Below are 26,250 nucleotides of genomic sequence, written 5' to 3' on the forward strand. Positions count from 1 at the left end.
TGGAAATTGCTTGTGTTGTAGTAAGAATACTGATTGTACAATGGAAATTAAGACTAGTGACTGTAAAAGCTCGGGAGGACTTTAAATGTCAACTTTCTCTATAGCTTAAGATCAAGATCATTCATATGGATAAGTCGATAGATGTTAATCCATATCTTTGGCTTTGCTTTTTTGGGTTGTCTTTGTTTTGATGATTACTGGGAATAAAAAAGCATAACAGCACTTTGTTCATGAGTTAAAACAGATGTACTGTGAACTTGGGCATGAGAAGAAGTTCTAAATTAAAGAGCTGGAGAATCTGATTCATTGCTAAAGTCTGATCTCATGCATGCCCACCTTGTGATGGAAGAGGTAGAGAGCTTGCTTCATATTCCACCAACAACAGTGAGATCTGATCATCTCAACTGGGATTATAAGCAAAAGCACCCTCCATCCTAGAAAAGGATAATCTAAAGATCAGGACAAAGTTGCATGGACCACTAAAGATAACTATAAATACATTAAAAATAATGCAAATCTGTGACAAAAGTAAATTATTGTGCATTTCACTGATGTGATTGATCAAAACTATTATTTTATATTAAAAAAATAATACAGTTAAGTATATTAATAAAGTGTACAAAAAATATATAAATGTAACTACATATAGAGTTTCTATTTATTAAATAATTATTATTTGTAGCGGATAAATTCCGTGATAACAATTTGATTTAAACTTAAATAGAATAACGCTTTTAATGGTTTTTTTTTTTTGGCTAATGGTTGAGTGGTTGATTATTTATGCTGAAAAATGAACTAAATAAAAGGAAGGTATTAGGAGTACGCATGAAAAACCCGTTGATCATGCTTTATTCGGTCAGTGCCTGATCTGGTATTTATGTAATGATGATATATAATAAAAATATTCTGTATAGTCATTTATGCATATTCGTTGTGTATTTTTTATATATTTTATTAATATGATTGATTACGTTATTTTTTATTAATATAAAATAATTATTTTAATCAATCATATTAATAAAATATATAAAAAATAAATAAAATTGACTATATATAGTAGCACTCGATAGCTGACCAAAGGTAAAACACCATCACTTTGCAATGAATCGCCGAATATTTCCTTTCATTTTCAGGAAGAATAAATTCTTCCATTATATTATCATAGTGAAGACTAAAGAGGAAAAGGCGTGGCCCCTAATACCACTCAAATGTGTGGAACACCTCTCTTGCCCTATCTTTCCTCTCATCATTAACTTAACTTTGATAATATCTTATAAGAAATTTATTCTCATAGTATTTTTGTTTTTATCTAATTTTATTTTCCAAATATTGAATTGGGTTTACAGTAAAATAAAAACTTTTAAATACATAAGAAAAATATATTTACCACTAAGGCAATAGTCCAGTTTACAAGCTGATATTTCATTACTTCGAGATCAAGACTCAAGAGTTCGAGTCAAAATATAAGTTGACGGGTTTTGGATCAACTGGATACTCTAGGAGTGCTGTAATGATGGGCTTGCCTTTGGGACAATAGTTATAGTTCAAACCAAACATTCTATAATGAAGAATGGCTCCTATAGTCACGCTCAGAAAGAATTGCTATACTGTTATCCCTGCCTCTCTTATTGCTTAGAATATATATATATATCTATCAATCGATATAAAAAGGGCATACAAAATTTAATTTATAACTTTTCTTATAAAACCCTACCATGCCAATGGATGGATATTGATATATATATAAGATCTTATATACGATGAAATCAACTCATGTCGATCTAGGAACATACACGTCAAAATAATTTTCTTTTGCTTAATAATTAGTTGCTCTTAAATGGACAAAACATAAGGAGGTGTCAATTTCTTGAAGTTGAGAGTTAAACTCACATTGGCTAAATCCAGGATGCCAAACTTGAATAAGATCAACCAACAGTAGTTAGAAGAATAATTAATCCATCCACGAATGATCTTTGTTGACCAAAAGCAGGACAGGCCTACCACATTCACAAACATCTTTGCAAGTGAGAGCCCTTTTCCAATTATCTCCCGGCAAGAAACTCAAACAAATCTGCGCAACTTCGATAGTCAGCAATTCCTTAATTTCTCTTATCTCATATATATTCCTTTTTCTTTGTCTCATCAGCCAGTGCACTAAAGGTTAGTTTGGATTTAGAAATAAAATGAGATAGTTTTAAATAAAAAATAAAAATTAAATAAAATATTATTATTATTTTAAAATTTAAAAAAATTAAATTATTTATTATATTTTATATAAAAATTTAAAAATATTATAATAATAAAATAACATAAAATACTTTTCAAATTCAAACGGCACATGAGTTTCATAATTATATTGGGCTCATGCAACAGATGGGCTTTGGTCTGAGGACCCAGAATTTAGTGGAGTGTCATTGGCTCCGTCCCATAATGGAAAAGGGAGAATCTATACCACCATATGTAAAAACAAATAATAATACAAAAAGATCATCGATTTGCTTATATTTTATTAACAAAGGTTTCGTTTGCTAATCATCTCTCTCTCTCTCTCTCCGAGTGTGCAAACACAGTGATCAGAAAGACCATTTTTCTCCATAAATACACTCAACAAGATCTTTTTAGCTCTGCCAAAACTAGGACTCCATCATGAGTCTTCCTCAACCTCCAAACCCTCCGCACCTTTCTCCGGCAGTTCAACTTAAACTTTATCAGTCTTTCATATTCTCAATTCCTATCCTTTTTTCCATCATCCTCCTCCTACTTTTTTACTTGTTCTACCTCAAGAGGAGGGCTTCCACTCTCTCTTTTCCTCCACCATTAGAATTTCCAATTACTTCTAATCCAACCAGTCCATATCTCGCCTCAGTAAGTCCTCTCTCTCTCTCTCTCTCTCTCTCTCTCTCCACAAAGACGTGCAGAAAGGAAAACGATTAGAGCATAAAACTGTGTTGCTTTGTTTTGTGTGTGTTTGTCTTTGCTTTTCCTTGTTGATTTTAAGAAGGCTGGAAGCTTTTCCTGTGTCACTGAGTTGTGCTCTTTTGTTGAGTCGATCTTCAACACTGTTTCACTGTATTACCCAAAAAGTAAGAAAGTTACTGGACATGCACAGCATCAACGTGAATTTAATCATACACAGTACAGTTTTGCAGTAGTGCTCTGCCTAATCTTTTTCCAAAGTTTTCACAGATTATATGACAGCTTGTACATATCAATCTAATAAATATTTATCTAGTTCTCTATTTTCTACAGCCATGTCCGGTGGATTTGAAGGGGTATATCAAGGATAAGCTTCCAGTAATCTTATTCGACGAGGAATTAAGAACAAGGGAGTCACAGTATGTACTTTTTTTCGTTCCCTCTCTTCTTTTTATTCCAATATGTACATAATTTTTCTCCTGGTTTTTTTCGTTCCCTCTCTTCTTTTTATTCCTATATGTACGTAATTTTTCTCCTGGTTTTTATCTTAAGAAGAGGAGCTAAGTTCTTGCTCTTGGAGCATAGTGGTCTTTAATCATTTAGGCCCTACAAGATGTGCTCTAAATGATGGGATATCACATTCATCAATTCGGAAAGCACTATTCACGACAGAGATTGACCACGAATCAAATTCTCCTTTATAAACTTCGCAAATGGCCTCAGATAATGGCATACTTATGAAAGTTTGAAACCCCTTAAAGCCTGCATATAGAGTTGTTCCTGTAAGGCTGTAACCAGCTATGGCCCAACATGCCTTGCAACATATATAGAACTGTCAATACTTTTTGTCCATTTAGAATCTTTAATGGCATCAGCTATTTTCTTATTTTTTTAAATGTTAGTGGAATCCCTCAAACTTGCTGATCAACTTACCGTTAATGTATTTTAAGTTTTTTAACTTAGTATTTTTTCTTAATGATTAAATGAATTGATTATTAGTAAAATTGTGTATTTTATTTTTATTTTTTATCAATGATTAAGGATGTTAAAAAAATATTTACAAAAAATGATAATAATAAAAAAAAAACAATCTCCACATGCTAGCACCATCATTTTTTTTACAAACAAGTATTTTTGAACAGATAGATGACAAAGTAGAATATATGAGAAATGACATCTTTGAGGGTGACTATATATATATATATATAAAATAAAGTTTCAGAAAATTTTTGGTATTTTGTATTGATCAAGATTCTTCAGAAAAGGTACCCCACCTGCATAAGAAACATGTATTAAAAGTACAATCTACAGTTTTTTTCCTGACATGGAAGTTTTCTCTTGGCTATTTGTGATTGTTGTTGATTACCCACAGTTGCTGCACTTTCTAAATATTTTGTGATCGATGTTTAGCTCAATCGAGTACCATGATCATGAAGACCGATTTTCTTCAATGTAGAGTCTAGGGAAACCTGAACCGCTCATGCATGGATCTCAAATTATATGAATAGTCAGCTAAATTGCTACAGAAGTGCTATAAATTGCTAAATTTCCCAAGTTTTAGAAGTTTTTTCCCGTAAGTTATTAAACAAAATAGCAGCAAAAACACGAGAAATTGAAAGGGAAGAACTTGTTTTTTAACCATCGGGGTAAGCTGAACTGAACTGAAAAAACATTCTCTGAATTGTTTTCGCAGATGCTGTGTCTGCCTAGGAGAATTCGAGATCAAAGAAGAGTTGCTCCAAATCCCATTGTGCAAACATGTGTTTCATATTGAATGCATCCATGTATGGCTGCACTCAAGCTCAACTTGTCCACTTTGTAGATGCTTGGTCATCCCCACCAAACTTCTCAATCATGCTCAGCAAGGTATCTCTGAACCCCCCCAGCAAGATAGCACAACTTCCAACCAGCATCCCCAGACTCAATCATCGGAACAACAGCAGCAACAACAACAGCAGTCAGATGATGTAAACTCAAACATCACTAATATATTGAGAGAACAGACGATGATAAGGATTGAAGGATCATCTGGTGTGAGTATATGCTTAACAGGTTCCAGCAGATCACCTGATTTGACCATTTGCAGGGAGAATGAGATGGTTCACGATCAGGAATCAGTAGTTCTTCATATCAGAACCCCATAAAAGATGAAGCAACACCATGTCTTCTTTCCATGATGGAATAAAGTGACTAATTATACACGTAAAAGTTCTATAGGCATACAGATGCTGAAATGCATACGCATGCCTTTTAAACATCCACATTCTTCTTTCCTATCATATTATCCCTCTCCTAATTACTTTTTTGAAGGCGATTGGTGGTGGTGCCTGGTGGTAGTCAGGAGTACTGAAGCAGAGGGGGAGATCGGCATAGTTTTGGATGACCCTATTTTAGATTTGGGTGATATGTCTTGAGAGTTTAGAAAAGAGTACTGCCATTGTCATGGCACAATTATCTTGAGATCTATTTTCTGTAGCAGGCCCCCAACTAAATAAAACTGTTGACCGATGGTCAGGATTGGCTTTCCACTTCAAGCGTCAACGCTTTTTTTTTGGGGGTCATTCTTAGGGAAAATGCTGTTATTTATCTTGAATTTTATCATCACCAGTTGTGGTACTAATTGATGTAACATATGTTGAGTTCCTTTTCATTTAAATGATCGATGTAATGGTCACCTAAACTGCAACAGTAATAAAACACCAATGTGATACTTGACACTTGTTGGTAGTGGGTAACCCACCATGACCCATGTTATGTCAACATGGGTAGGAAGTTATTAATTAACTCCTCATCGCTACCACAACTTCAGAAAAGATAATTAACTTCCCATGGTGAAAACTCTTTAAATAAGGGTTTATGTACATTAAATTAGGTGTGAAAAAAGTCTATATCAAAAAGAGAAAAACTTTCATCTTTATACAATTTTCAATAGAAACCATCTAAATATCTTGATCTTGAAGCGTGAAATTTTCTAGGAGACTCTAGTAATCTCTTAAATGACGTAGAAGTGTAAACAACTAAGTGACATGAACTGTAAGACAAGCAAAGATTTGGCCTTGTGGGAATTGTCCTTCTTGAGATAATTTGAATTAACCTTATTTAACAACACTCATGCATTCTCATTGTAACTCGATCATATTTTACCCCTCTTAACTTGTGATTTAGCTAAATGGGGTCTTACAAATTATTAGATTCAAGAAGTCCCTAATGTATGTGTCTAAGCTGCCAGTCCACTAATGTTGTGTTCAACCCAGACTCGTACAATGAATTCATAAACTTCTGATGTTAGCTCTCAATCTCAATTCCTCAGAGGAATTAGAGAAAATAGCGTATAAAGGGCCAATGCAAGACGTGTCGAGATAATAGCAGTTTTGAGGGGCATTCTTCCTCTGTCACTCCTTAAGACCATGGCTTTATAAATTGGCAAGGAATTCACCACCACAAAACCTGCTATGAACATCTGCAGAAACAGTCCCTCCACATTGCTGATCCCTCTTAAAACTTGCGTGAGCCCCGTTAAAAAGAAGGCTAGGTTAATTATGGCTCCGGTTGTGAATGGCACCAACAATATGGGTGAAGAGAATCCAAATTCAAAGATACCTTGGGCATATCTTTTGCTTTGTTCATCATCAACCACTATGCTTGTCAAACCGAAACCATATGTGGAAATGCCTAAACACTTGAGAAAGTACTCGAGAAACCCGAATACGCAGCATGAAAATCCTCTTTTCATCCACATTCCTTGATTGTTCCACCACCTTTGAGCTGTTCCTCCCGCTACCAAAAATTCAAGGAGATCTTGTCCGCAGGCTCCGAGGAAAAGAAACACATATAAGAGAAACCAGGGATTTGATATCTGCAACACATTTTCCAAATTCATTGATTGGGAAGTGACAATCACTAGAAAGTGTAAATTGATTTACTGTAATAGATAGTTTTATCAGTAAAAATTAGAAGCATATATTGGTTGCAGTATGATTAGAGATCCTCTCCAGAATTAGATGGAGGGAGAGGAACACAACATTTTCTATCGAAGTAGACTTCTATGACACACTGATCATGATCTGTAAAAGTACTCTCAACATCAAAACAACACGCGTTTAGTAAATATACCTTTGGAAATATGCCGAGTCCATGGAGAAGAGCTAGTTGGGGGAGGAAGGCATATATGGTGATGGAGGAGTAATACATGAAGGCAAGGCCCATGAGAGGTCCCACAGAACTGATGCCTTAAGTTATGGGACTGAAACTGGAGAAGCCAACCTGAAGAGCACCAATGATCCATCTCTGCAATTGGTTTAGCGCATTGATGAGGCTGATTGGTGCATCACCCAGAAAGGCTGGTCTCCTTTCTGTTGCAAAATATGGACCTCCATCCCTCGCAATGCAACAGAAATCCCGTGTAGAAGTCCTCTACCAGTGATCCATATCTGAAGCCCACCTATGCATGCGTTGTGCAAAGAATTCATTAGTGCTGTTTTGAAACTGAATATTTCATATTTTTCATCTCAATATGAAATCATGTAAGATTATCAAAATCATTAATTTTTTCTATTAAATATTTTATATAGAATGACGAGAAAGATCAAAATTTGAATTCAGAATAATTATTATAATAAAATTAAATCATTAATCGTCTCAAAAATTTAAATTGATAGAAAGAGACCATATATTCAAAATTTGGATTAATATTTAAAAAAAAAAAACCTGATATTTTCAATAATTATGAATCATATATATATATCATCGACAAGGGATTCTGTTTAGTTTAATTAATGTGAGATCATATCTCTAGTTTTTTATGTGAAACTAAGCTACTTAACACCTTCGTTTAACTCACTGTTCAAAGTACGTAATATTGTAGTAGAGAGAAGCTTGGAGGAGCTTACCTCAGCCCCATTTGGTGCCGTTCTCGTAATTGCCTTCAGCAACCATGTGTGCCATTTCCAAAACAAATCTAAGTAGATCGAGACTGGATTGGCTTATTCACAACACGGTTCGGTCCAAGTTGGGAGATTTCTGGCGGCTCAATATATGATGGGCCTCCAAAGAAAGCTCGTCAACTGAAGAAACAGTCGGTTTTAATATAATTAGAGCCCAATAGTCCGTCCAAACCCAACGGATTAGTTTGAAATGGTCGTTTATATTCGCAACTGTAAGTATCGTCGTCGTTGATCCCATAAAAGATCTGAGGGAACTGAACATATGATAATTGGGACCTAAGTTCTGAATCTAATAGGTAACACAACGCACAAAGAGGTGTTCGTGGGTCATTAGAATACATGATGTCACGGTCCAAGGTTAGGATTAAGGTTTGGGTGCGTTGGGGGGTAGCCGACACTCGAGGCTTCAATACAAAGCAGAAAACAAGACAACGTACTAATTAATGAAAACAAATAATAAATTAATTGAAAAGGCCACTGGCAACACACACACGACACACACATATATATAATTTTTCATATATATATATATATATATGCAACATTCGGATGATCATTTTTCGTGTGTGCGCACGCGCGCGTATATATAGAGAGAGAGAGAGAGGAAAATATACATACCAGGAAATTATTATGACAACGTACGACGCATACCCAGCCACAACAAAATTGGGACACTCCTTGTTGACAGCGATTGGTTCTATTTGAGCCCTAAACCTTAATTATATTAGAGAAGTTCTACGAAATTCAATATATAAAGTAATTGGCTAGGCATTCTAAAAATAATATAAAATAAATTATAAAATAAATCTAACGTGTCGTATCAAACTACGTTAGACGAAGTTTACTTTTATAATGTCTTTTACAAACCTATTACTTCTAGTAATAAAGTCATCGATTTGTAAATTAAATTCGTGCACAAAGCAAACTTGAATGATGGTGGGATCGATGATCTTGGCGAGTAAACCCATCTGTCCATTTGCTGAAAGCTCTTCGCTCTATCTCCTCAGTGATATAGTACTCTTTTATGCTTTCATACATTTCCTCAACATCGTTAATTGAATAGTACACATGCAAGAGGATGATGATCAATAAGCTAATGTTTAGGGTTCTTGATTCCTCCTCTTTCAATAATAAGGTTTTGTTCAATATAATTCACCTTAATCTGCTTAGTATCTGATGACCAAGAGCGATTTGATTCAAAATAAGCTTATGGGATCCTCTCCTTTATATTATTCGATCTTCCTCCACAACAGTGTAAAGAATCAAGTCAGTATAACTGAATTCAAGGCTGAAGATATTGAAGATCAGAATACCGAGAATTACAGCAATGGTAATGACAGAAATCACAACAGCAGATTTGCTAAAATCTTAACAACAAATCAGGAGTCCAACAAATGAGGAAGATTTGATCCTGCAATTAGTTATGATAAGATTGTATAACTGTAACCCTTTTGAATTCAATTGTTCACGTAAATATAGGAATCGGTTGTAATATTCTTATATATATTGCTATACAGATTACATTGAATAATAAGGAAAAACAGAGGATTTAATTCTTTTACATGATATCAGTATAGCCATCAAAAGACCAACATCTAAATGTCTTCCTCTCAATCCACAACTCAATCTCCTTCCATTACTTCCATGCCTTCTGTTGCTACTATCAAGCTAAGCCAAGAAAATTATCTCCTCTGGAAGGCCTAGTTGGTACCGTATTTTCGAGGTCAGGACCTCTTTGGTTACCTCAACGGAACCACACCAACACCACCCAAAACCATTTCCGTCTCCCACCCTGAAACCAATGTTGTTTCTGAGATACTAAATCCTGCTTATTCTCAATGGGTCCAGCAGGACAACCCCATTCTTAGCACTCTCATGTCTTCTCTTACCGAAGGAGTGCTTGCTCAGGTTGTTACTTATACCTCCTCCCATGATGTCTGGTATGCCTTGACTGCCACTTTCTCCTCAAAATCTCGTGCGCGCATTGTTCAAATTCGCACATAGCTAGCCATCGCCACTAAAGGCAGTAAATCTGCTACTGAATACTTTCACTTCATCAAGAGGCTAGCGGATGAACCAACAATTGCAGGCCAGCCACTGACACGAGATGATACTATCACCTATATTCTTGTAGGTCTCAGCCACGAATATAACAGTTTTGTGGCCTCCATTTCTGCTTGCACTAAAGTGTAATGCTTGAAGATATTTATTCGCTATTATTAACCACAGAAGCTCATCTATCTCGACACTAACTCACTCCAGCAATTCAACAACCTTCTGCCAATGTTGCTCAACATCAATCACACCCATTTTCTAAGACTGGCTGTGGAGGCTCTCGAGGATGAAGGCGAGGCAATCGTAGTGGCTTTAACTCTTCCAACCACAACAATGATCAGTCCTTTATTATTTGTCAGGTTTGTGGTAAGCCTGGACACTCAGCTCGTAAGTGTTTTCACCGCTTCGATCTCTTTTATCAGGATACTCCAAAAGATACACCCAAGCAAGCTATGATTGCTGTGAATAATGGTAATCCTACCAATTGGGAGACTAAGTGGCATGCGGATACGGGTGCAACCCATCACCTCACAAATGATGCTTCCAATCTCCACCAACAGAACACTGAATATAATGGTTTTGATATTGTTCACGTGGGAAATGGTCAAGGTTTGCATATCTCTAAAACTGGTTCTTCATATTTCCAAACTCCCTCTTCCACCTTTGTTCTTAACCAAGTCCTTTTAGTTCCTGAGATTCAAAAGAATTTGATAGCTGTTCAACAGTTTTGTATTGACAATAACGTCTATTTTGAATTTCACGCTCACTTCTTTCTTGTGAAGGATTACTTAGGGAAGGTCCTTCATCAAGGCCATCTCCGTGATGGCCTCTATAGTTTCACCACCAAGACCCGTCTACCTCAAGCACACTCTAGTATTCGGGTTTCCTTTCAAAATTGGCATCGTAGGCTTGGCCATGCTTCTCTTCCCGTCGTCCACAAAGTTCTATCTACTTTCAACCTTTCAGTAGAGAAAAATAAAATGCACAGTGTGTGCTTTGATTGTCAAATGGCTAAAAGCCATAATTTGCCTTTCAAGTTATCCACATTTGTTTCCTTGCATCCTTTAGATTTAATTTTTATGGATGTTTGGGGCCTTGCTTCCGTTCCTTCCATCACTAGTGCTAGATATTATGGGAGTTTTCTCGATAATTATTCCAAGTTTCTTTGGCTATTTCCTCTTAAACTCAAATCCGATGTGGAACAAGTTTTTCTTACTTTCCAAAAATATGTGGAAAACCATTTTGAAAGGAAAATCAAAGCCATCCAATCCGACTGAGGTGGCAAATATAGACGGTTGAACACATATTTTACAAACATTGGAATTAACCATCGCTTCGCTTGTCCACACACGCATCAACAAAATGGTTCTATTGAGAGAAAACATCGACACATTATCAAAGTTGGTTTAAGCATGTTAGCACATTCAAAACTCCCAATGATCTATTGGGAAGATGCCTTTCAAACTGCAACTTATGTGATAAACAGGCTTCCAACACTTGTTTTAGACCAAAAATCACCATTTGAAATGCTATATAACCGTGTTCCAGATTATTCATTTATGCGTGTATTCGGTTGTGCATGTTGGCCTAACTTGAGGTCTTACAATCACAATAAGCTCAATTTTCGTTAAAAAACATGCATTTTCATTAGCTATAGTCTTTGTCATCAAGGGTACAAATGTCTTGATCTCTCTACTGGTAAGATCTATGTCTCAAGACATGTCATTTTCAATGAAAATCATTTCCCCTACACTTTCGATAATACACTCCAAAGTCCCGCTCCTTCATCTTCCAACTCTGTCATGCTTCCCCTGCAAATAAATTCTTCCCCGTCACCAAGTTTATAAGATTTGCATCCTAATCCGATTCCCACAAGCATCGAATCTGCACCATTATGTTCTATTTCTGCACGAATAGATCAAGGAACAGCCACCCACTCTGATGATGCACCACTCGGGGATGAACAACCCACTTTTACTAACACTCATTCCATGATCACAAGATCAAATAATCATATTTACAAGCCTCAGCAACCACAAGATGGCTGCATTCGATATCCTTTACTGCGAGCCTTGATAGCAGAAACTGCACCTCTAGAAATTGAACCAACTTCATACACAGAGGCTTCTCAATCAGCCCACTGGCAAGTTGCTATGAATAATGAATTTTCTGTCCTGCTACAAAATGGCACTTGGTCTTTGGTATCCCCATCAAATAACACCAATGCTGTGGGCTGTCATTGGGTGTTTAAGATTAAAAAGAAGGCGGATGGGACCATTGAACGTTGTAAAGCACGTCTCGTGGCTAAAGGATTCCACCAACAAGAAGGGGTCGATTTTTCAGAAACATTCAGTCCGGTGATCAAACATACAACTGTTCGGTTAGTGCTTTCTCTCGCTATTTCTTATAATTGGCCTATTAAGCAATTGGATGTCCAGAATGCATTCTTGCATGGCGAGTTACAAGAGGATGTGTTCATGTCACAACCCCAAGGATATATTCATCCACATTATCCACATCATGTGTGTAAATTACACAAGTCACTCTATGGATTGCGACAAGCCCCAAGAGCATGGTTTTCTAAGCTCTCGGACAAACTCAAGTCTTGGGTTTTCAAGAAAGTAAAGCTGATACTTCTTTATTTATTTTTCGAAAACCAGCTCTTATGATTTACATACTTATATATGTGGATGATATTTTGATAACGGGCTCAAGTTCAGATGCAATCACTCATGTAATTAACTGCTTGAAAGTTACATTTGCTGTCAAAGACTTGGTGCACTACATTTCTTTCTTGGTGTTGAGGCCCTTCGGTGTACATATGGCCTTTACCTTAGTCAATGCAAATATATTGTTGATTTACTCAAACGGAGCAACATGGACAAAGCCAAACATTGCACCAGTCCAATGGCCTTTAATTGTCGTCTTATTTCCAGATAGGGCCAGCCTTTCGAAGATATAAGTCTCTACCGAAGCATCGTAGGAAGCTTGCAATACTTATCCTTCACAAGGCCTGATTTAGCATTTGCAGTACATAAAGTCAGTAAATTTATGCATCAACCTCTTGATACACATTGGATGGCAGTCAAGCGCATATTGCGCTATCTTAAACACTCGGTGTCTACCAGTCTATACATTACCAAAGCAGCTGATATGACATTGCAAGCTTACTCAGATTCTAATTGGGCTGCTGATCGAGATGACCGACGCTCGGTTGGTGCCTTTTGTGTCTTTATGGGCTCCAATTTAATCTCTTGGAGTTGCAAGTAGTAGCCTACAGTTGCTAGAAGCAGTACAGAGGCTGAATACAAGGCTTTAGCAAACACAGCAGCCGAGCTAAGTTGGATAAAATCTCTTCTATTTGAACTTGGTCTTCCCCAAAAACATCCACTGGTTCTTTGGTGTGACAATATTGGAGCCACTTATCTCACAGCAAATCCAGCATTTCATGCGCGAACGAAGCACATAGAAATTGATTTTCACTTCGTAAGAGACCAAGTTCTCAATAAACACTTGGTAGTTCAATTTATTTCAAGCCGCGATCAGTTGGCAGATTCACTTACCAAGCCGTTACCTCCATTAAAGTTCAAACATGTACAACAAAATCTGCACGTCTGTGAACTACCCTTCAGATTGAGGGAGCGTGTAGAGAATCAAGTCAGTATAACTGAATTCAAGGCTGAAGATATTGAATATCAGAATGTCGAGAATTGCAGCAATGGTAATGACAAAAATCACAGCAGCAGATTTGGTAAAATCTTAACAACAAATTAGGAGCCCAACAAATGAGGAAGATTTGATCCTGCAATTAGTTATGATAAGATTGTATAGCTGTAATCCTTTTGAATTCAATTGTTCACGTAAATATAGGAATCGGTTGTAATACTCTTATATATATCGTTGTACATATTACATTGAATAATAAGGAAAAACAGGATTTAATTCTTTTACAAACGGTAACCAGTGAGCTGCAAATTATACAGCTTCCACGTAAGCAAACAGTGTCAACTCTGAGCCCCAGTCGTTCGATACATAGACCGAAATCTTCTCCATCAGATATCCATAAGCCATGATTGATGATGCCGTGCTCACCAATCTCATTGGTGGCTCCTTGTACGGATCGACAGTGCATATAAAGACGTCCAACGCCGGAAAAGAATCCGTTTTCTTCAGAACCTTTTGGAGGTTTTCAGGGTGCTCATCTCGATAAACGATGGTCATGAGAAAACCCAGACGAGTCACCCACACGAAAGCAATTAAGGACGACATTAGATAGGAACAAAGAGAGGGAGATGAAAAAGGAGGCCAAGGTGGTGGAATGGATGATCAGTTCGAGTGCATGCATGTCGATAGAACAATGCTAAGACGGCGTACAAGTAAACAGTAGCAAACACGCACACGGTTAAGGTCACTACAACAAAAAACATTTTTTGGGATGAAATTACTTTGGGACGATTTCCAAAAAAGTGGGATTTTGGAACGAAATTTGAATTTCGTTCCAAAATGACGACGGTTATGCCAGACCGTTCGAACGCGTTCGAACGGTATTCTTAGGGACGAAAATTTTTGTCCCAAATAAGTTAACCGTTCGACCGTTAATGATTAACCCTTCGAACGTTTAATTTTTCCCGTTTGAACGTAATATTGGCGCGATAGGCAAAAATATTTTGGAGGGAAATAGATAAACCGTTCGAACGGTTAATATTAACCGTTCGAATGATGAATATTCACCGTTCAAACGTTATTTGAATTGGTTGAATGGTGACAGAGTTTTAATTTTTTAAGTTTTTTGCCAAATTATATTTAGATTAACTAGTAATTATAAAAAATTGGTTAATTAAATAATATGAATAATCTAAATTAAGAATTAGTTTAGAAAATATAAAACAATACTATTTCATATAACTTAAATACTGAATTTACAAAACACAAAATATTGTCCATACAAAAAACAGGAAATAAATAAATAAAATTGATCATAAAGTAATTAAGATCCCAAGTCTTTGCACACTTCCTCGACTGCAGCTATACGTTCTTCTATTTGTGTCAGTCGAGTACTGATGGTGACCTGAGTCGCAGACATGGCAGCAAACTCTGTACGAAGCTCAGACACAGCAGAATGGATCTCCATACGCACTGCATCGATCACTGCTGATGTCTGCTCGCTGATCGCTGCACGCACTATGTCAGCCATCTCCTCACGAGTAACACTGTGGACTTATGCACCTTTGGCAACAAGTTCATGGAAGAAAGTCCCTCAAGATGTTAAGGACCTTATCAAGAAGCGTTGTTTGGTAATGTTTAATAAATGAAATTTAATTAGACTTATAATTTTATTTTACTTTAAAGTTAGAATATTATAAATGATAATATTTTTGTCCAAACTTTTTTCTGTAAGGATGATTTCGAATTAAATTTTGGTCGGAGAGAGGAGCGTAAAACTGTGAAAGAGCTTATAAGTAATGCATTCCGCAAGTATAAGGCGAGGTGTCATGAGCATTATAATAAGTTTGAGAATAGTGAAGAAGCACGCTAACATCCTTTTCAAGATGTGCAACCTTCTGATTGGGAAAAACTTTGTGACATATTTGAGGATCCATCATATAAGGTATAATTAATTTAATTATTTTAGTCCTATTTTTAATTTCACTTTATAATATTTTCAATTCTTATGTAGGAGCGAAGTTCTATAAACAAAACAAATAGATCAAAATTGAAGATTACTCATCATGCAGGCTCAAGATCTTTCCACCGCCTCTCTAAAAAATTGGTATTGCTATTTTTTCATTTGTATATAGTTAACTGAATATATCAATCATAATGACTTTATATCTTAACAAATCTTTGTTATAGCAAAATTCAGATGCCAATTATGATCTGACAAAATTATATGCTGCATCACATACTAATCGTAATGGAGAGTGGAGTCATCCTGATGCCCGTGAAAATTATGTAAGTATTATAATTTGTTTTAAATAAATATATTTGAATATTTATGATGATATTAAATCTTTATCTTATGTGTAGGATAAAATGGTTGCCCTGCGTGCTGAATCTGCGTCAGATCAAAATTCCTCAAATACAGATGTTGAGATTTTTACACAAGTTCTGGGTGAACGTTCAGGATATTTGAGGGGTTTGGGTCGCTGTGTAAAACCTTCTCCCTCTTCCTCTTCTTCCGGGTCTGCCTCTATAGCTCAAGAGAATGCAAATCGTAGAATTGAAGAATTGATTGCAAAACAACAAGAGTTAGAGGCTCAATTGGCGAGACAAGGAGACAGGGAGATGCGCCTCAAACAACATGAAGAAGAACAAGCAGAGTTCATGAGAGATATGCAACTCCAAATGCAACAGCTTATGCAACAGTACAGGCCTCCAACCAACTGATGGTTTTTTACGTTTAGCTTATGACATTATCTAATTATGTATGAACAATGCTAGTTTTATGGTTATTTATTTCTTCGCACTTATTATAAAACTTTTGTGAGTAATTAAACAGTTCCTAATTTATGTTTTTCAAATAATATGGATGTCTATTTAGTTTTTTTATAATTATTGGTTTTAATAAAAATAATATCCGTTCGAACGACCGAGTCACGTTCGAACATTAATGGGCATGTCGTTCAAACGATAATGTATCGTTCAAACAACAATGCGCAAACCGTTCGAACGATACCAGATGCTCAAAAAACCGTTCAAACGCAAGACAATACCATATCGTTCGAACGTTGATCATCACCGTTCGATCTCTTATACCGTTCGATCATCTCATTTAACGTTCGAACATATTTCTACTGATCGTTTGAACGTATCTTGATAACCGTTCAAAAGAAACGTTAACGTTCGAACGGTATATGAGAAGCATTCGAACGCTATTCTGGAACGAATTTTAACCGTGACAAAAAAATCCATCGTTCGAACGGTATCGAACGGTCAATTTCAAAATCGTTCTAAAAGATATATTTTGGGACGAAATTGTGATTTTCGTCCCAATATATCTTCTGGGACAGTGATGTTGGGACGACCTTGGGACAAAATTTTTTCGTCTCAAAAAATCTTTTGGAACGAAATCTATATATTTTGGGACGAAAATTTTCGTCCCAAAATATGTTTTTTGTTGTAGTGGGTGGTGCGACGTGCATGCCTAAGTGTATGAAGAAGAGGAGCAAGCTCGGCAGGGCACCGGCCCTCCATATTTTCTGGCGGTGTTTTTCAGACAACTACCCTGATTTATGATCAGTATAAGAAATGTTCCGCCATATTGGAATAAAATAAGATAAAAATTGTACGTTGTTGTCTTTCTTGGATTCACGCTGAGATCAATTGGCCTCTTATTCCAAGCCAAAGAATGGATATAATATCATAGTTTGCACATGTGATCACTTGCTAAGGCAACTGGTAGTACACTACAAATGAATCAATCACGACAAAAATCATGTTAGGGTTCCAATAATCGAGCGTTATCCAAGCTGCTGAAATATTTAGTTTTTTCACCTAGCTAGCTGCTTTCTGGCCATCGCTGTACTTTGTCTGGAATCTTTCTTATCTTCTTTTAGAGTCTAATTTTTAAATTGCTAAAGATCTTTAGTTTAAAAAAAATTACATAATTAATCAAAGTCTTTAACAAATTATTTAAGAATATAATACAAATATTTAAATTTATTTCATTTTATTAGTTTCAATTTTTAAGATAAGTAATTATATATATATATGATATTATCGTCAGTCCAAAATTTGAATATATACACTATTTTACTTAATTAAATATCAAAAATTTTATTTACAGTTGATTTTGCGTATTCCTTGCACTCTCAATTAATATAATTAGCTATGTCATTTTTTTAATATAAAATAACTGTTTTGATCATTCATATCAATTGAATACGTAAAAAATATATAAAAGCTAGGTAACTGTATATAACAGAATTCATTACATGTGCCAACCCAATCAAAATCAGACCTTGATTCCAAATTAGTCATCTATTCATGTTTCACTATTTTTTGGCTTTTAAAATATATATATATATATTTTTTAAATGTAGGTTGTGTGGAACAAGGCTCGTTTTTTTCAGAAATGATATGAAATAAGATAAGTTAAGATTCAAGTTAAAAGTTAAATAAAATATTATTAGAATATATTGTTTTAATATTATTTTTATATTGAGATTTGAAAAAATTGAATTGTTTATTTTATTTTATGTAAAAATTTAAAAAAATTGTAATAATTAGAGAAAATGATATAAAATGAGATTGAAAAGTTTTATGAAATTGCAACGTCAAAGTGCTGGTCTTTAAATTATTAATACGCATAATAATAAATATTAGATGAAAAGACCTTGATCTCCTCAGCCTCGAATCGAGCTCCAAGATATTCAAAGCAAAAGAGACTCCGGGGCTCCTCTCTCCGCTATCTACGTCATTATTTCTACGAAAGGTTAAAAAGTAGCTTGCAACCACCTCAATGAAATCAGTTAAAGGGATTGATTCTCTATAGGTAGTCATACGCCATGTTTATAAGAACGTATTTCCTAAACTCACTGGCAGATCCTTGCACAAGTCGGCGGTGCATCTAATGAACACGTCTATTACTGCAGGAAAATGGTGTCCTTTCGCGACCTTTTTGAGGTTTCCGGGGAATTCTTTACGTGGATTAGACGCAGACAGTAAGATCATGAGTACCGTGTGGGTATGGCAGCCCCCAGCCCACATGCATGAGAGCAAGAACACGAGTCAGAGATTAGATCTTAGCCGTCGAATATATACATGTACGTGATCTGCATGTACTTGAATTACATTTATTTGACAATAAATTGTAATTTTTCAATAATCAGTAATTTAGTAGGTGACGAATGAGCTGGGGCTGTGGGCAAACAGCTAGGGTTGGTTCGACTATGGTTATCAAAGAAGAGTCTATTTGCAAGAGATTACCGATTGCTTTTACTGCAAATGGGATTCTTTCATGCGTTCCCACGAGAGCCCCAAGGGTACTGAGGATATTGGTGAAGTGGTCCAGACAAATTCGTACGTGGGAGAGTTGAATTGAACAACATGGATGATAGATAGCAGTATTGGCAACCTGAGACAGTACTCCTGCATGTAGAGGTGTGATAATTAAATAGGATGCATGAGGAGAATTTTGTAGTGGCGTGCAAGAACTTTCTGCACACCCATTACGATGAGGCCAACGACACTAGGGCCGGCCGAGGTAAATGTTGGGTGCTCTGCAACTTTGTGCCATGTTGCATCTGTTGGATATGGAGGTTGAATTCGATTCGTAGCTTGTCATAAGTACTGGTGGTCACAGCTAGCGAGGGGAGGTGCAGCGTGGGAGATACGGGAAAGGAAAATACAAGATATAGGAAAGGATACTTCTTGTCATTCGTGCATTATCTAATATCTATTTCGATGAGATATCCATATAGAAAAGTAAATCAAAAGCTATGCATGCTCTGGCCTTACAAGGAGTGAAGGGTGCATGTTAAGACCATTTGAAGATTGATTGAGCTGATGAACCAAAATTATAATGTAAATGGTTTTGATCATGGTAGTTTAGAATGTTTTCTTTTTTAATTTACACATGGAGGCAATACAAGATGCCAGTTGTTGACTTTTTTAAGGGTTTTATGGGTTATTCATTTACAACATTCCAATTAGATAAACGTGCATCATAAATTTGTCATTCCCAATCACACCAAACTAACATAGTGCATTTTAACTACTTTTCTTGTCAAGTCGTTGGCATAGGAAGCCAGTTAAAATGTACCATATCAGCCAGTATGACTAATAACAAATCCAAGAGGATTGAGTATCACTGCTCAGCTAGATAATGATACAGTTCAAGACCAAAATAACACAAGCTAATGTAGCAACAGAACCTTGCGAATTCCTACTTGCTAAAGAGTGACATTACAGTTCGAAAACAAGTCTATTTACAATCACAAGAAACAAAGACTGCACGCCAACGCCATCCCAACCAGCCCCTTCCCCCTCTAATTATTCAGTACGCTTAATCTCACGGCAAGTACGAGTCCTGCTCATCAGCACCACCGCAATTTCCACAAGTATTCACAAGATTTCTCTAAGCCTAGCCTCTAATATTTCCCACTAATGCATACTGAGCTTTTGAGTTTCATGAAGGTAGCTCTAAAAAACGAGCTATGAATTAGCCAATGTCTCTCCCCCGAACTTCAAACATCTTCCAAGCAACAAAAATCCCCCCACCCCATCAAAGCTAACAAACAGACAATAATTGAGACCGGGAAAAAATAAACGCGAGTAAACAAAAAATATCATGACAGTTCCATATTTCAATTTTCAGTGGAATCCAAGCTCATAACAGTCCCTTCACCTTCTATGGAAGACATGGGCAGTTTACTTCCTGGGCTCATCTTCTTCACGTCCTGGCTGGAGCAAATGAAGATTCTTCTCACCATGTTACAGAATTCCCTGGAAGACAATATAACTAAATCAGAAAAACGCTAGATTGAGGATCATGAGGAAATTTTCAACCACTACGAAATGAATCATATTCTAATTTGTGATGGATGAGAGCATTACAGTACGGAACATGTAATTTGTATAGTGTTTACTATGAGTCATTATTTTATTCTGTGACAGTGTTGAAGAAGACTTACTGCCATGGATCGTCACCCACAAGCATCATATCCCCTTCATCGTCAGTATAGACAATTTCCCACTTATCACGAGGTTGAAGCTGTCCCTTGATGTTAAACATGTTCTCAAGTTCATCTATAAGTTGATCATATCCTTCCAACATAGTTAAGTCTACAGCCCGACCAACAGCAACCCCCTGCATTTGAACCTATTGCATATTCGAAACACAACCATAAAAAGCAGTTTTTCAGTAATTGACAGATTGCACTATTGATCTTGAATATATTTATCAAATGGTTAAAAAGTATTTCCCATTCAGCACCTTGGTGCGACTTCTGGTTGAAGTGGAGCAGTTTTGCTTGCTCTGAATGTCTTTTAGCGGTACTTGCAGCTGTCCCAGTTGCTTTTCTTTTGAATCCTTTGATAGATCATACTTATGGTCTGAATCAATTGCTGACAGGGTACTACGTCCTTCAGTGGAGCCATTAGACATACTAATTGGTTGTGTGGTTGCCTCCTCCACAGGAAGTGAGGTTGTAGAGTGATTGATAAGCTCAATTCCAAACAAGCGGCAACCAGAAGCAGTGTCAGCTTTCTTCACTTTCTCAACAGGGTCAGGAAATGGGTCGTTGTTCAGCTTTGAAGAGTGTGGAGTTGAATAGCCTGGGAGAGAAGGCCATTTAGAGACACTTTTGCGGTCATCTATCGTATCCTGAAATAGATGCTGAGTAACACATGCACGAGGAGAAGATAACCAGCTCGCATCGGTCTGAGTCCTTGAAATTGAGTTGCTGTTAACATCTGTCTGCTTTTGAAGCCACATAGCATGATTTTCACTTCTTTTGCCTTCAGCCATAAATTGTGTCATTTCATTAGACTGCATCAATGCAGAATTCCAGAGATTTGATCCAGTTGAACTGGCATTATCTATGAAAGAGAGAGAAGGGGGGGGGAAGGGGGGAGGAGAAATTATAATATCACCAACTCACCCTCTAGAAAAAAAATGAATGGGATAAAGTCTAGTTTTTTTATCTTTAAAAAGGTTTATCTCACCAAGATTTGGAATTTCAATGGGTGTTCTGGGCCTTTTGTTCTTCGGAGCAGGTAGAGGCATGCTTACAGGTACAGAAGCCACAAAGGGCTCTATCTCCCATGGTGAAACCTGGTCTGGTCTGGGAATAGATGCAGGTTCATCCCATTGAACCTAGAAAAATAAAAGAAGGGAATGAAATTTGATCGCCATATAACAATGAGAATGAAGGGAATAAAGAAATTACTTTTAGTGATCGCCATCTTGAACCTGCCCAATGAGGAGATTTATCTTCAACCCCAATTATTGTGCCCAGAAACCTGATCAATCGGAAATGAAGGGGAATCATAATATGAAAACTCATACAACACAAAAACCAATAGCCATTGCGTAATGAAAATAAACTACCTTCTCTCTGGAGAGTCCTCCCCCTCAAAACTCATCTTAAATCTCATGCCAACTCTGAACTTATTGTTGACAGCCTCCAAATACTTATTTAAGCTTATTATGAACTGGCTTGTCCTGAGCATTTTAACCAAAGCAAATAAAACCAATGACAATATAGAATTATTCAACAGAATCATCTTTTCAAGCACATCCTTAAGAAGGAACGTATCATACCTTGGCTTATAAAAAACTACAAACATAGTTTGGGTTGTAACAGCATGAGAAGCAGTTGCAAGCACTCCTAAGTGCATGCTCTGACTAGAAATCACAGACGATGGCATGCTGCTCTGTTGACGGGCAAGACGCCTCACCCCAACACGCAACTCCCCATTTTCTCCCCTAGATGAGCAATTCATTAATAAAACAGTTTTACCACGGGGAATATACATATTTAACAGGAAGGTTAGGAAAGGATAGAAAGAATATGAACAAAATTAGACGAGTAAAAGGGGTGGGGCAAATACCTCAGAAATACAAAGGAATCTCCAGCAACTAATCTCTTAGATGTCACAAAAACACTCCATCCTGTTGTAAGCAAGTGTCTCCGTGGTTGACCTGTTCATTGAAATGAAGAGAGTAAGAAACATGAATGAAAATAGATTAACTTGTTTAATTTCTTTTCCCCAAACCCAACTCTTCCTAGATTAATGGAACCCATGATAATCGCAAGGAACAGAGTAATAAAAAGATAAAATTGATTGCCTCTGAAAATATGCTTAAAATGCCATGCATAACCATGAAGATCCTTAGCAACCAATTCCTGAGTTGGGGTCGACTGGTTCATATCCTGAAGTAAATCCATACATGGAAATCAATATATCTGAAATGAAGAAAAATAAATACATAAAAAGATAAAAGCAAACTACTATTGGTACAAAGAAAGACGTTACCAGCGGAGGAAGGCATTCAGTAGCATGTTTGCGGAGAACAGAAAACCCGCCATGTGTACTCGTATCAGAGGCTGTTAAAACTTTGCAGAACGAGTGAACCATTGGTTTTGGAGGATCAGGAAGTTGGGGATCAGGACTTGTAGGCTCATTTTGCTATACATATTACAACATAATTGAAATCATTAAAACACAGATTTATTTTTGCTGCCCAGAAATTGAGAGATGTTGTAATCAGAACAAACTCCTTACGTCTGCATCTGGCACTAAAGTAATTTGTGCGTAAACCTCATCTGTTTCTTGTTCCGCCTAAAAAAGAAGTACACAAAACATCAATAAAATAAAATAAGTTCTTCCCTATGTAGCAATTTTCCTCGATTAATTCCAGCGCTACGTTAGGTTGATGAGAAAATGCAAGAAATAAAAAGTTTGTTCCGATTTTTTAAATCGAATTTAACCTAATTTATGGCCCTGAGAGGCTTCAGTTCCAGTTACTGGAGACCCCATAAACCTAAAACTCGATCTAAGTTAGCTAATGCGTACAGCTCAACTGGGTTTATCATGGTCACAAAAAACCCATAAAACATAATAAGTTAGTTAGAAACCAAGCACAAATTTTCTTTCCCTCGTTTTCCCAGTAACCAAACAGATAAACAAAAACACAAGCGTAACGAGAAAACCAAAAGACGAATCGAGTAGAGAAATACCATCAACTCAACGTGAAGTACACTACAGAGAATCTTCGAGGGAAGTTGAAACAGTGGATTTCTCTCATTCAGCTCCTGATTTGTTGATGCCTCCAACTACAACCACCCAAAAATAGCATTTTTCCTTTAAATTTCCATAACGCAAATAAAAGCAATTTTGTTTTAAAAATTCCCACAATAACAAAACACTCTCAGAAAGGAAAGGCCCAGCAGACTCCAACGACCATAAAAATAAAACTATACTCTCTTTTCGTTTCCTCGAGAAGAACTTTTCCTGGAAACCCTTTCTAACGAAACTAACAGAATCAATACAGAACACAAAATATAGCATTTTACGCACGTACTTGTTCCATGTGCCCCTGTGGGAAATAGAATACCCTCTCACCGGACCGTGGCACGTCCACGAGTGGGCCCGCGCAAGCCTTCCATAGCTCGGCATACAGTTCATCCCTTCCACAACCTAAGAAACCAAAGGAAAATTATTCACATTTCCCGGAAAATCAAAAGAACCCCTAGGAAAATTTTGGGAAAAAATCCAACGGCCATTTCACCTTCCGCCAAAACATTTGACTGGGAAAACGACCCGCCCCAATTCGCCATGATTGAAATCCTCCGAGTCGAACACCAAAAATTCAAAAAAACCAAAAAGACACAAAAGGAAAAGCTCACCTAAAGATCTCTCCGACACCCTAATTCACCAAGCTATATACAAACAACAAACGCTAATAGTAATAACACCACTAATTAAGATCAATCCCAAGCAGTTAGTACGATTTATTACAAAAGCTCCGGCTTTTTGCATCCAATACAGCGCTTTTACAGAGTCACACCCTCTCTCTCTCCCTCTCGGTAAAGACAGCAATCGAAACCGTAACGTAAGACCACCAGAACGTTACGAAACCACCTTCGGAGCTCGCAAAACCACTCTCTGTCCCTGTCTCTCTCTACAGAACACAAAACACAACACAGACTTCAGGGCGAAAAAACGGCGTTACAAATGATCCCCCAAAACTGCTTTGCGCGCGTCTTATAATACGCGACTCTGTTGCTTTAACTGTAACACAGACTCTCTCTCTCTCTCACTAACTATACTAACCGTAGTTAGGATCTAACCGGAGGGGGCGGGTAAATGGGACGGCGATAGTAACGGAAAGGTTGGGCAGGGAGTTGAGTGGACAGGCTAAAAGGAGTCTGGGTCAGGTCCAACTGGTCAGAGCCGTGTGATAACGGCTGGGACAGGGGGGCGTTTTTTTTTTTTAAATCATTTGTTGAGATGTACGGAGCATTGGGATGCGTGAACTTGGGGAAACGGAAGCCGTTAACTGCAGGCGTTCCGTCACCGTTAGTTGCCGTCCCTGTCGCTGTCTGCTTCTGAGCAGGCAACAGGGTTGGCTCGAGCCAACCCGGCAGAGAGTCTTTTTCTATTTTCTTTTTTTTTTTCTTTTTTTTTCTTTTTTTTTCTTTTTTTTTTCTCCTCGTTTTTTTTTTGGAATTGATGATTCTAGCTTGACCTACTTCCTTCCTAGTAATTACGGTGGAATGCCATTCCGAAATTGGACCCACATGACACGTGGTAAGCGTTGGATCTTGGTCTTTTTTTTTTCCGCTCTTTCCCAGACTATCCTGTTTGCGGTCCCGGTGGTCCTCGTGTGCACACGTCAGCATAGTCCCAATCTGACGTTCCACGTGGTTCGGTCTCGTGGGACCCATACCGGGTGTAGGTTGATTATTTCATTTAAAATAGTACTACTCATCAGTGGGTGAACCGGAATTTGTTTTGAGGTGGGCAAATTTTATACCGTGTGACAAGTTTGTGTAAAATAAAAAGAAATTAAAAAAATCATGATTATATATAAAACTATATCTCAATAATTTGTTATATAGACATATAATTAAAATTTTAAAAAATACAACTTCATATACATTTTAAATTTTTAATATTATTAATCTATTATTATTTTTATAATAAAATGTTTAAAATTTATTTTCTTTATAAAAACTATCAAATAATTTTTTAAAATGTCATCTTTTTATTTAAGTACGTAAACTAATTTATCAAATTTTATGTAAAATTTAGATATTTTCGTATCATATTTGCTTTACTCGATAACTTAAATAAATATTTTTTTAGCTCAACGAAGTATGGAGAATAAAGTCTCTCAACTATTTTTCTTATAAATCATCAACCTTAAATCATTTTTCTTATATTTTCACTTTAAATTCTATATTAAAAAGCCTAATATTGTATAACAACAAATTTTAGGATTCGTATTAACAGGTTTATTATTTTTTCCAAACTTAGTTTTAATCTCATTTTGGTAAGCCCACATGATAATATATATATAAATTATATAACATTTAGGGACTATAGAACAAAATTGAAAAAAGACATTTCTAGATATACTGAAATTAAAAAAAATAAAAAATAGAAAGCATATAGGAATTATAAATTTTTAATCGGATACTCCTCACTTAGGTCAGTCACGACACTCATTATTCTAATTCTCATCATCTTATGATGTGATATTAGATAATTGAAAACTATTTATTATATTTTAATTGTGAACTTATCATCTAATACCATATTATATAATGAAGAAAAAATAGATGATAAATAAATTTTTTCTTAAAATAATAGTTTGATTTGAATC

At 36.5% G+C, this 26,250-nt stretch overlaps 2 protein-coding genes and 1 pseudogene across 3 annotated transcripts; 1 reads left to right on the plus strand and 2 right to left on the minus strand.

Moving 5' to 3' along the window:
- The first annotated feature begins 2,522 nt into the window (after positions 1–2,522).
- LOC122289116 (probable E3 ubiquitin-protein ligase RHA4A) lies at positions 2,523–5,444 on the plus strand. The gene is made up of 3 exons (XM_043096058.1): positions 2,523–2,865; positions 3,250–3,335; positions 4,610–5,444. The coding sequence occupies exons 1-3, from the start codon at positions 2,647–2,649 to the stop codon at positions 5,058–5,060; spliced, it is 756 nt and encodes a 251-aa protein (XP_042951992.1). The 5' UTR covers positions 2,523–2,646; the 3' UTR covers positions 5,061–5,444.
- A 521-nt stretch (positions 5,445–5,965) lies between these two features.
- Positions 5,966–7,816, minus strand: LOC122289363 (annotated as a pseudogene).
- Positions 7,817–19,775: 11,959 nt separating this feature from the next.
- Positions 19,776–24,616, minus strand: LOC122289875 (auxin response factor 9-like). 2 transcript variants are annotated; one of them, XM_043097238.1, is made up of 14 exons: positions 24,151–24,616; positions 23,944–24,059; positions 23,600–23,695; positions 23,145–23,201; positions 22,896–23,048; positions 22,708–22,792; positions 22,470–22,560; positions 22,180–22,344; positions 21,967–22,080; positions 21,806–21,878; positions 21,582–21,732; positions 20,851–21,374; positions 20,549–20,736; positions 19,776–20,360 (listed from the first exon to the last, which is right to left on the minus strand). In XM_043097238.1, the coding sequence occupies exons 1-14, from the start codon at positions 24,197–24,199 to the stop codon at positions 20,222–20,224; spliced, it is 2,001 nt and encodes a 666-aa protein (XP_042953172.1). In that variant the 5' UTR covers positions 24,200–24,616; the 3' UTR covers positions 19,776–20,221. The 2 variants fall into 2 exon arrangements, with proteins under 2 accessions (XP_042953172.1, XP_042953171.1); XM_043097237.1 differs by having other exon boundaries at positions 20,851–21,455.
- Between the last annotated feature and the right edge of the window lie 1,634 nt (positions 24,617–26,250).

Source organism: Carya illinoinensis, chromosome 12 (genome assembly GCF_018687715.1).
Source record: "Carya illinoinensis cultivar Pawnee chromosome 12, C.illinoinensisPawnee_v1, whole genome shotgun sequence".
Taxonomy (NCBI): domain Eukaryota; kingdom Viridiplantae; phylum Streptophyta; class Magnoliopsida; order Fagales; family Juglandaceae; genus Carya; species Carya illinoinensis.